Genomic DNA, 13,789 nt, shown 5'->3' with positions numbered 1-13,789 from the left:
TATAGTCCATATGAAAGTTGCAGTTTTCATTGCAATGTAATACTTTGCAATTCTGGTTTTATATATAAAAATTGCATATAGATCAGAATTTATGTCTTTAATAATTTCCTGAAAGTTAGATTTGTCCTCTGTTGTGAGGACAAAATCAGGTTTTGAGCCTACCAGTCTGAGGACTTGACAGATTTATAATAATAATGCCTCCTCTGAGATTTCTTAGATCGTTAGCCAGATTTCTCCCAGGGAACTATAATATCACCATTCTCTTTTTTATCTTGAAATTTTAACAATAAATATGGGTTCATTGAATTAAATTGTACTAATGCCCTAAATCAGTGGTCGGCAAACTGCGGCTCGTGAGCCACATGCGGCTCTTTGGCCCCTTGAGTGTGGCTCTCCCACAAAATACAGACTTCTGCGCATGGGCCACGAAGTTTCAATCACACTGTACATGTGCTCCTGCACGTGGTATTTTGTGGAAGAGCCACACTCAAGGGGCCAAAGAGCTGCATGCGGCTCGCCAGCTGCAGTTTGCTGACCACTGCCCTAAATGTACTAAGTAAATATATCCATAAACTAAACCATAGATGATATCTTATATTGTTTGAATCTGAAATTATGTGTGTCATCTCAACATACAAGTATATAGTGAATTCACTTCCACAGTCCTGGTCTTTCCTTTTACAGTTTTATATTTGGTCTATTTCAGAGACCTGATGGTAGTAAGAAAAAATAAATCCTTAGCGACAGCTTATAGTTCTTTTCTCTATTTAACTTGTATACAAAAGGCAATGGTGAGGTTCTACTGACAGATGAGGTCTACTGTGCTGTGTGGCAAGTGTGTAGCACCCAGCAGTGATTAAGCAGGGTGACAGTTTAATTATTTTTAGCTTAAAATTGTTCACGGTGCTCCACAGACGCAAATGTTGCTTTTTCACCTTGTCTTTTAAAATGCTTTAGCACACAAATAGAAACTTTCTTATTAAAAGTAGGGAGGGAAAAGATGGGTCAGTTATTTTAGGATTATAATTGTCTACCTGCTTGCTAGGGTATTTCCATAGGATGGAATATTATTTGGAGTCAAAGATTGAACATACCCCACATGGAAGAAAGAACATTAGTTCTATTTTTAGCTGTATCCATTCTAACTTATGTTTTTTTTTTTTAGCTTCTTCATAATTCTTGTCTCATTATTAGGAAAATAAAATGAAATTATATGAGAAAACAATAAGCTGAAGCTCCTAGTTTGGGATCTGGCACATAGAAGGTTCTCAGTGAATGATAGCTTCTATTATTGTGATCATCAGAATTACTGCAACTATTGCTATTAGTATTATTATTATGGTTTAACCTTTTTAAAAATATACTTTTATTGATTTCAGAGAGGAGGGGAGAGAGAGATAGAAACATCAATGATGAGAGAGAATTATTGATTGGCTGCCTCCTGCACACCCCACACTGGGGATCCAGCCTGCAACCCAGGCATGTGCCCTGATCAGAATTGAACCGTGACCTCCTGGTTCATAGGTCAATGTTCAACCACTGAGCAACACCAGCCAGGCAGTTTATTATTATTGACCTTGGCATCTATTAGACAGTGAACATATATGCCTGGTTACTGTAGAGAATATACATGAAAGATGTTCCTTGACTTCAAGAAACTTACTATTTAGTTTCCTGGCTTCAAGGAGCTAGGATTCTATTCTAGACCAACTATAAGAGACATTGCAATAATAATTAATTATCACAAAATAATTGTGTAGCACCTGGGGTGCTTATTTGAAAATACATTTCTCCTGGATCATCTCTGAAAATAGTAATTTGGGAGGCCTGGCATGGATTGGTTCATTTTTATCTTAGACTAGCTATCTAGGGGATTCTCATATGGGGTTTTGAATGAGTGGGTTCTGAAAAAATTATATTCAAGTACTTCAGAGCTTTTGAATGTGTATTTGGCTTATATATGTGTGATAGCCTTGGACTGAACAAGCTTATTAAGGTTACTTGACTGAGATCTGAGTTTTGTTTTCTCTCAATTTTATCTATATGCTGTTTGCTACATACATTGTTTTACTTATATTTTACTAGAGGCTCAGGGGGGCCCTCAGCCTGAGAGGGCGTAGGCCGGGACCCCTTGGGGGATGATGTCCCTGGGGGATCAGGCCTAAGCTGGCAGTCAGACATCCCTCTAGCAGCCCAGGAGTTCTCGGGGGGTGTCCAACGGACTGCTCAGGCCCACTCCCCATGGGCAGGCCTATGCCATCCTTAGTGCTGCCTAGGAGGTGGGAAATGCTCCCGCTACCACTTCTGTGCTCGCAGCCCTCAGCCCGGCTTATGGCTGAGTGGCGCTCCCCTGTGAGAGCACACTGACCACCAGGGGGAAGCTCCTGCGTTGAGTGTCTGCACTCTGGTGGTCAGTGTGCGTCATAGTGACTGGTCATTTCTGGTCGGTCCCCCGTTGGGATCAATTTGCATATTACCCTTTTTATTATATAGGATTACATTTTGGATCATTGAAAGCTTTTTGTAGAGCTTTAAGCTTTTTATGTAAAGCTAAAAACTCTCTAGTGAGTAAAACACCTTCAAGGTTTTTATTACCACCTTAAAGCTTATTTCTTTTATATGTTAAATTAAAATTCCTTGACGAATCCACAGGATATTAAAGACGCTGTATTGCATTTTGTATGGGCTGAATTTGACTTCTGTGAGGACAGTTCTGCAGGTAATTCTCTGTCCTGTGTGAAATTTTTAGGTGAAATAGCATCTGGCTCTCTGAGAATTGGCGCTATTAGTACACCAATCTATAATGCCCACGAGAAAATGAAAGTGCCTGATGTTCTGTTCTACGACAACATTCAGGTAAAATCCCTGCTTTGCATTCATGGATAAATCACCACTTACATTGTAGTAGTTCATTCTGATTCAAATGAAACTGTTTAATTATTTTTATAATTTGCTAAATTCAATTCAGATGATGCAAAGTGAAGTGTTGAAACACCTTCCATTAATGCATTATGATGTTGGAAGAGCTGCTGCTATGAGTGGAGTATAATAAATTTTATATGCACACATATACTATACTTCAGGTTAATAAAATGAATATATTATTAAATTAAAAACAAAGTAGAACTAATATCCTCTCTTTTGCTTTCCTATTTGTTAAATAATTTTAGTTTAAAGAAGGATGTGTCCTATGCATTCTTTTTTTTTATCCTCAGCTGAAGATGTGTTTATTAATTTTTAGAGAGAGAGAGAGAGAAACATCGATGTGAGAGTGAAACATTGATCAGTTGCCTCCTGTATGGTCCCCAATCAGGGTTCAAACCCACAACCTAGGTATGTGCCGTGACCAGAATAGAACCTGCTACTTTTTGGTGTACACAACACTCTAACCAACTGAGCCACCTGGCTGGAGCTGTCCAATGCATTCTTTCCTTCATATTCTTTTCCTTTTTTGGAAAAATTTTAGTATTTTCCCAGCCTTTACTTTTCCTTCTTTTTTTTTTTTTTTTAAGGGAAGACAGTAGACAATTTCCACTTACAAAACCTATAATTATGGTCCTTCTGTTAAGACAGAAATAAGTTTGTACACAGAATGCTTTATTGTAGATGTTTACTTTAATAAGATTTTTTCCAGAGAAAACACTCATAATATAAAAAGTTTTTCCTTTCCAGATTTTCTGTCCATTGGTTATTTTATAATAAAACACTAAAATTTTTTCTGTAATATTTGGTCACTAATCTGCATGTAAATAATAGCCTTACATTTACAAAGTATGTTAGAAAAACTACCTACTGTTTTCACTAGATTAAGGATTTAGAGATATTGAAGTAAAATTCCTTTTATCTGCCACTTTCCAATTCTATTTGTTGTTCAATGAGTGTTCTAATTTATATCCCTATGTTATATTAACAACATTGAAGTTATCTAGGCAAATACTTCTTTCTCAATAAAAATATTAATGAAATATTCTGAAATCTGTTAAAATTTTAGTTATCATCTATATCATAGCAAAAGGCATAACCCAATTTGCTTTTTATTCATTATGTAGCCAGTTAACTAATATAGATTTTACTTTCTTCCAGAGCATTAATGTTCTTATATAAGCAGTAGACAAATGAACAGAAAATAAAGTTACTTATAAGACACAAAGGAAGAAAAAATTTTTCCTGTCAATAAAGACAAAAACATAATTGTAAGGAAAATATACTATTTTGAAGTATTAATATCACACTCTGTCCATGTAGTAGAAAAGAATAAAGAAAAAAGAATTAGGAAACTTTGATATAAGTGAAAATTTGAAAAACTCCATGGTAGCAAACATTTAAAAGACTTGCCAGCATACAAGAATGTAGGATTCAGTAGCAGGGAAGGCCACGTGTCTTTGAACATAGTGTCTGTTGCCATGGTGCTTATGACATAGACATTGAGGTCCACAGGGCTGCTGTGAACTTTACACAGTGGCCCTGAGGGACTTTGTGTAGCCTGGCTCCAAACATACCTTCTTTTCATAAAGATTTACGAATTAGCTCTTAATGAAAATGTTTAGCTGTACCAATTCTAGGGACAGTGTCTTGATTAAATTTGCTTTTGTTGCATTCATTACTGTTTCCTTTTATGCCACACTCCATCTTTGAAGCAGTAGTTTTCAGTGCTTCTTGAATATTTAGGTGCTTCTATCTCCTCTTGTTCTATGCCCTGTGGTCCTCTTACCACGTTATGTTGAAACTGATTTTTTAAATGTGTTTTTCAACATTTCCAGGAAACATTATAGTGCCTGGCATAGAGTGACTGCTGAATAAATATCTGTTGAGCTAATTAGTGAAAGGATGAATAAGATTTTAAGTGTTCATAATCAGGAATATTATTTCATTAAATCTGTGATTAAGGAATATTACACTTGCAGCATTAAGGAGGAGAAATTACAGGAGAATTTAATAGCCTTTTAATAAGCGTAATGAGCTTTAGATCTGAAAAAGTTAAACAATATCTCCCATATGTCAAGCCTTGTCATAAGGTATTAGAATACTGAGATGAAAATACACACATGTACGCATGTACATGCACGCACGCGCGCGCACACACACACGCACACACACACACATAGTTGTGTGCACACACATGTACACAGTTCCAGAGCTGGGTCTGTCAAGGGGGAGAAAGACATATAAGTACACATAGTTACTCCACAGTAAGATGGAGGTGCACACAGGTTACCATGGTAGCATTGAGGAGAGGCTGGTCCCAGATTGGAATGATCATGGAAAATGAGTTAACCAGGCAAAGTTGAGAGAGTCTCTCAGGCAGAGAGACTAGCATTTGTAGAAACATGACTATGTGAGAGAGTAGCCACTTTAGGGAGCTACATATAATTAATTGTCATTGGCATAGAGCTGAGGTTGCAAAGGGAAGAGTGATACGAGATGAGGCTGATGAGTTAGGAAAGAGTCACATCTTCTGGACCTTGCTAATTAAGGAATTTGGATGCTATTCAGAAGAAGTGAGGAAGCCACTGAAAGGTTTTAAGCACATTTCCGCTTTTGCTAGCTTTGCATTCACTCTTTAAAGTTGTCTGTAAGTTGGGACTAAGGCAGAGAGAGACCAGGAGGCTGTTGTAATAGTTCAGATGAAAGTCATGAAGGATCTAAACAAGGCAGTGCTAGTGGGGACAGAGTAGAAAGGAGACATGGCAGGGCTGTTTAGGAGGTAGAGTCAGTGGAACTTTGTGTGAGATGAAAGACAAAGATTCTCCCCCAGAAGCACATGGTCTGGTGGAAAAGTTAAAAAATAAATAAAGAGAAAGCTATTTTAAATTGTGCCCATGACTAGAAGAACACGGTGTAGGAGAAGGAGAGTGGTAGGAGATGAGACTGAGACTAAATCAATAAGGAGTGACCTTTGATTCTAAGGTATTAGGAGTCTTTTAAGGAATTTTGAAGAGAGAAGTGACATGATTTTGAACAACAAAGTGACATTCAGTACAGGCATACCTCGGAGATATTGTGGGTTTGGTTCCAGACCACAGCAATAAAGTATATACCAATAAAGCAAGTCATAGTCCTTTTGCTGATGGAGGGTTTTACCTTCAATTTGTAAAAAGTGCAAAATCTGAAGTGTGATTAAGTGAAATGCAAAAAAAAAAAAAAATGAGGTATGCTTGTACTGCAGAGAGCATGTTGACGCAAGGAGAGACTTAAGTTAGAGAAGCCAAATTGGCTTATAAAAATCTAGGCCAGAGATCATAAAAACCTGAAGGAAAACTGTGGGAATAAAAAGGAAAGGATAGATATACTTGACGTTTTGGTGGCTCAATAGCTTAGACTTGGTGTTTAATTGACTCTTGATAAGGGAGGAGCCAGGTGGTAGAAAATGATACCATTAATCAGGATAAAAGATACAGGATAAAGAATGACTTTGAGAAGAAAGTAATGAGCCAACTTTTGTATATATTGAGTTTGAGGAGACTGGGAAATAACCTAGTAGTTCAATAGTTACTCAGAAGTACAGGGCTAGAGTTGAGGAAAAAAGTCTTGCTGTTGAAGATCAGTGTAGAGTTGGTAGTTGAAGCCATGGAATGGATGAGAAAGGAGTTAGGAGAATAGGGTCTGAAGTAGCTCTTCAGTTACTGGAGTGGGGCTCCCTAACTCTGCACACGGCCCTCCCTTGGTCGTCAAGTGGATGCCATGTTAGAATAGACACAATTTGCTGTGCCCTATCCTGTCACCCCCCTCATCCCAAGAAAGCATGTAAAAAGATGGAGAGAGAACAGATGAAGGAACATAGGGAAAATTTAAGGAATTACTACAAGAAGAGCCAATTCAGAAGACTATGGATAGGAATTTTAGAGAGATAGGAAGTAATCTGAAGAGACAGAACTTGGAGAGGAGACTTTTAAGGAATTGTCTGTGGTAGTAAGAGGGCCAAGAGGTTAAGAGAAGAATGATGTAGGCAGTGACCTGAGCCTTAGCTAATATTTGATTTGAATAATCTAGTTAGATGTAATGAAGCGTGAAGTAGAGGGACATAAGAAAAAGTAGACTATAGATATAGCTTGGGTTATTTTTCATTTACTTACATTGCCTTTTTACCTGGCTATACAGGTGCTCATTCCAATTTTTCTATCTATTTATGCAGATTAGCCCATTTATTTCTGGGAGAATTTAATGTTATCTGGAAGTTGATATTGAATTTTCATCTTAGTCAGAAGGAAGAGGTCTCCAGACCACATTATCACTAGAACCAGATTAAGAGTGTTCTAGGACTCCTTTGGAACTAAGGTAACCATATACCTTGGTTTGCATGTTGTCCCAGCATAAATATTGATAATGTCTCTTTTTATTCTTAAAAGTGATCCAGGAGGGACAATACATTGACATAACACTACTCCAAGCCTTCTTAAAATTCTAGCTCCATGGTGTATCTGAAAGCATTTTAAAAAATAAAAACCTCCAAGGTAAACATTAAGGAATACTCATCTGTTCTTGAAGAAGGGAAAAAATTTTCTCAATTTTCTCTTGAAGAAAGAAACTCTGAAAGAAAATGTTGCTTAATTTGACAAGTAAAAGGAAAATATTCTGAATATCAAAAAATACATAAACCACATTGGGAAAACAAAAGCAAGTGACAATCTAGAAAAATATCTGCAGGATATATTAGATACAAAATGAGGAGCCAATTTAAGCAAAAGAGAGAGACTTAATCAGATTTTAATACTGAAACAATCAGATTCCTTTATCATCAATTTCATGGCTTCAGTTACCAGCTCTACTCTGCTTTTCTTACAACTAGGGAATTCAGTAATTTCAGTACTTATCAGACCTGTATTGTTTTAATACAGAAAAACAGGAGAAAGTATGGATATTAATTGTTCTCCCCTCCACCCCCACCTTCTGAGCCTTTGTAACCTACTAATAGTTGTCCTATTTTTTAAGATACAAAAGAGCAATGGGATTTCCTTTGTGGCTATTGTGAACCACTTTAATTTTGTTCTTTTATTAGTTTGTGTCTTAATTTACATTAAAAATGTGGAAGGTAAATTATATATTTTTAATTCTAAAGCTATTACATCCTTTGAAGGTAATTGTTAAGGATAAATAAGTGTAAAATCTTCCATGGAAATCGCCAATTATTTTTTAAATTTCTTTATTGATTAAGGCAGTGGTTCTCAACCTGTGGGTCGCGACCCCTTTGGCAGTCAAACGACCCTTTCACAGGGGTCGCCTAAGACCATCCTGCATATCAGATATTTACGATTCATAACAGTAGCAACATTACAGTTATGAAGTAGCAACGAAAATAATTTTATGGTTGGGTCACAACATGAGGAACTGTATTTAAAGGGCCAGAAGGTTGAGAACCACTGGATTAAGGTATTACATATGTGTCCTTATCTCCCCATTATCCCCTCCATCCCCCCCACTCATGCCCTCACCCCCCTGTTGTCTGTGTCCATTGGTTAGGCTTATATGCATGCATACAAGTCCTTTGGTTGATCTCTCCCCCTTACCCCCACCCTCCCCTTCCTTCCCTCTAAAGTTTGATGGTCTGATCGATGTTCCCCCAATTATTTTAGAAAGCGTTTGTATATTCATATAAGCAAGTGTTAATTTAAATACTATATTAAATTATAAAACAAGTGTACATTGTTTGATAGCTGAAAAATATATTTGAAATATTGGTGAGTGGCTTAGTTTTGCTCAGGTGTACTATTTCAGGTTTTTAGTATCAGTGACCTAATTGGTTATATAACTGACTTATAACCACAGCATTAATTTTTGTGTTTTTTTTTTAAATCAAATTGTTTAGGTATTATCTATTATGATAGATGTTTTCCTTTCCATTGAAGACATCACTATAGTTAACTTTCTTATTTTACCTTGATTGTGCAAAACACAATTAACCTTGTGTTTTCTTTTTCTCTAGCATATGATAGTGATGGAAGATATGCTCAAAGACTTTCTGCTTGGAGAACATCTGTTATTGGTTGGTAACCAGGTGAGTTATGGTTATGGCTGGAACTCAAGGTACTAATGAATAAGTGATAGTAACAGTATAAAAGCAGTAAGCTTTTTGTTTTTGTTGGAATAAGTTTTTAGAAATGATTCTTTTTTTTCTTACCTAAATAACTAGTTTAATTAAATGATGAAGGTCTTCTACCTTCTAAACTTTAGAGTCACCTCAGGGTTTAAATTACTCCCCATTTAATCACCCACCAAGTCCTGTCTATTGTACCTCATAAATATCTACTAGCCTATCTCACCATCACCTAGCACCTGGATTATAGCAATAGTTTTCTAATATAGTTCCACCCAGAACTTAGTCCCACTTTGATCTACTCTCTCCTCTGCAGCCAGATTGATACTTGTAAAACTAAAATCTGATTCAGTCTCTCTTTTTTGTTTAAATTGGCTCTGCACTGCCCTTAGGTATAGTCTTCAGTATGGCTTTCAGTGTCCTGCAGGATTTAGGCCAGTGATGGCGAACCTTTTGAGCTCAGCGTGTCAGCATTTTGAAAAACCCTAACTTAACTCTGGTGCCGTGTCACATATAGAAATTTTTTGATCTTTGCAACCATAGTAAAACAAAGATTTATATTTTTGGTATTTATTTTATATATTTAAATGCCATTTAACAAAGAAAAATCAACCAAAAAAATGAGTTCGCGTGTCACCTCTGACACGCGTGTCATAGGTTCACCATCACTGACCAGGCTCTGCCACCTTTCTACTCATAAGGCTTGACTCCCTCCTTTCAGGCACTCTATTAGCCAGGCCACTCTGGACTCCTGCAGTTTCTTATCTGGGCTCTAGTCTTTGATGCATGCTCTTCTCTGCATGGAGCACTCCCAGCCCTCTTCCCAGACCCCCTCCCCCTAACTCCAAGGAGGTTTTAGCTAGTCCCTGACTGAGTTAGGTTTCCCCTGCTTCTCTGTGTCTTTCTGTCTCCCTGTCATCACACTAGTCATATGTACTGTATTTGTGTGTACAATGATGTCTTTCCAACTTGTCTATATGCTCCTCAAGGGCAGCGACCACACTTCCCTTGCTCATCTCTATATCCTCAGTTTCTAGCACAGTACCTGCTATATAGTAGACATTCAATATGTGTTTCTGGAGGGAATGGATGAATATTTTATATTTAGGAGGGTTCTGATAATTTTCCTTAATTGAATTGTCAGACTCACAGTAAACAGCACCTTTGGTTTTTTTAAATTGTTTTTAACTTAAGGATAACAAGTTTTCAGGAGTTTGGTCTTTATTTTTCCTTTTTTTAACCTATAAAAACAGAACATAGTCTTTATTTAGTTCCTCAGACTTACCATTTTAAAGTGCTGACTTTTCTTTTTACAAGAAGTGGGCCAATTGAGTGGTTTACTGGTTGAGTGCACAGGCTTGGCAGTTAACTGGTTAGAGGTCCAATAGCAATACTTTCGCAGAGAGCTGTAACTCTGGGCACGTTGCTCATTTTACTGAGGCTCAGTTTCCTTACATCTAACCTGTAGCACTTTATTGGGTTAATGTAGACATCACATGAGGTAAATCTGTGTATCACTGTACTATTAAAAAGGACTTTAATATTCTCGTTTCATTTTTTTCTAAATGATTAAAAGGAAAGTGATAAATTATTCATGGTACTTTTTTACTATTTGAAAAGTTCTACCTACTCTTATATACTGAAAAATCATTTTTCCTGATGAGTTTGTATATCACAATAGGAGGAAGATGATCAGTTAATAGTCCAGTATTCAGTCCTTGATATTTCTGAAGCCCAAGGAGTCAGGAGATTCTAAAAGAAATTGACTAAATGTTTTATTTTGTGAATTTGCAACATTTTAATGAAGGAAACAAATTCGATAGAATCTAGGAGGTGTCCACTTAATAGTTAAGTGGCCCATTCAACTGGACATGGTAACATACTGAGAGGATCAGAGACTGGCAGCATTATCACTAGGAAAGAATAATGCAATACTAATTATTTTTAAATTTCTAGTAATAATTAAGTGCTAATTAGTATTTAGCTAATTAAATGAGGTCTAACTTTGTGCATGCTTACATATACCAGGTCAAGGAGTGAAAATTGGACCAAAGTGGCGGGTTAAACTACTTAATAGAACTTTTTGAGTACTTTAGCCAATTTCAGTTCCTCTCAAACTTGTTTTCAAAAGCTAATGTATTGTTAAGATCTCAGAAAGATTATAGACTCTTTCCCCCCAGCTTTATTAAAGTATAATTGACAAAATTACAATATTTTTAAAGTGTGCAATGTGGTGATTTGGTATATGTATACATTATTAATAATTACTACTTCCATTTGGTATGTATGTGGGAGGATGAAGTTACCTGTAATATTCATTGGCAAATTCATAGCAACTACCCCACACAGAGATGTGCTTTGCTAAGGACTGGTATAGAGTTACCAGTATGTGTTCTCTTTTTCTGCTTTTCTCCTTCCAGATTTCTTTTTCGGGAACATGTACTTTTGCAGTCATAGTAACTCAGGTCCTTCATCAGCAGCTTTGAAAAAAATTATCTTCTTTCTTTATCAGTGGTATTTCAGTATCTCTCTTTCTATTTTATGCACCTTCTCACCTTCACTCTTATTTCCATCTTGTGAAACAAAACAAAAAGAAAATGGCAAGTGAAGGTGCAGTTGATAGGTAAGTTGAGGGCTGCTGACTCTCAGCTCTCATGGGGTAGTGTCACTGGTGTTTTCACTGAAATGCAAAGTGACAGCCATCTGAGAAAATGCCTATTTTAATCACATGATTTATTTTGAATATAAGTAAACCATTTGTAGCAGTTGATCTGGTTCCTTTCTTTCTCTTCGTCTTTCTAAAACATTATATGATAATTACTCAAAAAAAAACAAAAACCAACTCAATTAGAAGTGAAGCTTTGAATTAAATATTAACAGAGAAGCCAGCAGTGGGTTAGGATAATTATACAATGAAGTGTTAATGAGTGTTCTCTTAATACAAACTGTCTATAGATAGATACAGTCTACCCAGCCTTCTGTCTACAAAGTAGAAACTGGCTGAAGTCCATGAACGAAACTTTTCAACAGTTGAAGCTGTAAATTTAGAGATGTTTTGAAAGATTGCTCTTTACCAGAGGAAATTACAATGAGGAAATTAAAAAGACGTAAGAAAGTGTGTTGATTTTGAGAAATCTCAAGGTTTATCATCTTTATTAAGTCTAATCCCACCTTTTCTTCCCATATAATTCTCTCAAGATTAGACAAGATTTTATAACTATTCTATTGGAAGCTAACAATTCCATAAACATCCCTTATGGCAAAACAAAGTGGCCCTCATCTTCTTTTGGTGAAATAAAATTGATTTTGACTTTATTGGACAATCAGCAATTAGTTCTCATCTACATTGTTTGTAGATTTTTTTAAAGTGGTGACAGGTATGTAGGTGACCAGTTTATAAAGTTTGTTTGATGAATATTCATCCTCATATAATTTCTGGACCAACATATCCAAATATGATATGGGACATGCCTTACTCCTTTGGCCCAGACAGCCCTGTTGAGCCTGGTGTCAATGCCTGGTGTCAATGTATACATATGGAGTTCCCCTGTCCTTCATGGCAAATCTCCGGGTCTCTGTGAGTGCCCTACAGGCATGCTTCTTGAAGCCCACTCCATGATGGGCTTGTGAATGTTGATTGTGTATTCTGTGGTCACTACCTCCTTGATGGCAGAACAGCCCCTCCTTCTTGCCACCCTTCTTTGTGGGAGCAATTAGTCTGGGCCCAAGTTGGAATGAAAGCAAAATTCATTTTTTTCTCCTTCTAATTTTCTTTGTGGGATTTTAGGGCACAGTACATGTACTTTCCAGTAAGTGAGGCAGAATTGCTGCCTGTCATCCAAAGCGATATGGTGCCTGGAAATTGCACGTTTGATGGTCCCTTAGCATATAATGCCGCATATTGTAGAACCACTTTTGTATGCTGTTACATGCAGTATCTTCTACTTACTATGATTATAACATGGCATGTACCTTTCATGCATTTACAAGTTTCATACTGGCTTTTTAAAAAAATCATAGCATGACTTTCTATTTATTTCAACTTTACTGAGAGGGTAAAAGAAATGCCTGTTTATTTTCTATGAGTGGTACTTCTGTCCCAACTCTATTCAAGATTAATCTTCCTTCCTTCCACATCTTTTCTTTTGATTTGTAGAGCTATATTCTATTTTTATACAAAACTAGAGGCCTGGTGCACGGATTTGTGTACATTGAAAGGAAATTAATTAGAAGGTGGCTGGCGGGGCGGGACTGGGCGAGATGGACCAGACACACCCTGGAGACAACCTCCCTCGGTCCCTCCCCAGACAGCTGCACCTGGGGAGTGAGCGGGGTCCTTCTGGTAGGTGGGGTCCCTTAGCCTGGCCTGCGGGAATCGGCCAAAACCAGCAGTCTGACATTCCCCGAGGGCCCCCGCCCTCCCCCCTGGAGTGCGAGAGGGCACTCTGCAAAGTTGTAACTCAGCAGCTCCTGCATTGAGCATCTGCCCTCTGGTGGTCAGTGCACATCATACCTACCAGCCAGTTGGCTAGTTGGCCAGTTGGCTAGCCACTTAGCCTTTTATATATATTGACTAGAGGCCCGGTGCACAAAAATTTGTGCACTGGCGCGGGGGGGGGGGGGGGGAAGTCCCCCAGCCCCCCTTGTGCCCTCTCACAGGCTGGAAACCCTCGGGAGAAAAAGACCTTGTGGGTTAGGCCCCCTCCTGGGTGGGAGAAGGGAGGCCCAATCCCTAGGTGGCTTCCCCGCAGCCCCTGG

At 37.7% G+C, this 13,789-nt stretch overlaps 1 protein-coding gene across 3 annotated transcripts in view; it reads left to right on the top strand.

Annotated features, from left to right (window-relative positions):
* Nucleotides 1-13,789, top strand: part of VWA8 (von Willebrand factor A domain containing 8) — a 366,788-nt gene that overhangs the window by 135,803 nt on the left and 217,196 nt on the right. For all 3 annotated transcript variants that reach the window (XM_023748236.1, XM_023748240.1, XM_006083505.3), the window contains 2 exons: nt 2,750-2,856; nt 8,921-8,992. In XM_023748236.1, the coding sequence (XP_023604004.1) occupies nt 2,750-2,856; nt 8,921-8,992 (179 nt within the window). The remainder of the gene's footprint in view (nt 1-2,749; nt 2,857-8,920; nt 8,993-13,789) is intronic.

Source organism: Myotis lucifugus, unplaced genomic scaffold (assembly GCF_000147115.1).
Source record: "Myotis lucifugus unplaced genomic scaffold, Myoluc2.0 scaffold_7, whole genome shotgun sequence".
Classification (NCBI taxonomy): Eukaryota; Metazoa; Chordata; class Mammalia; order Chiroptera; family Vespertilionidae; genus Myotis; species Myotis lucifugus.
This window is presented reverse-complemented; position numbering and strand designations above follow the sequence as displayed.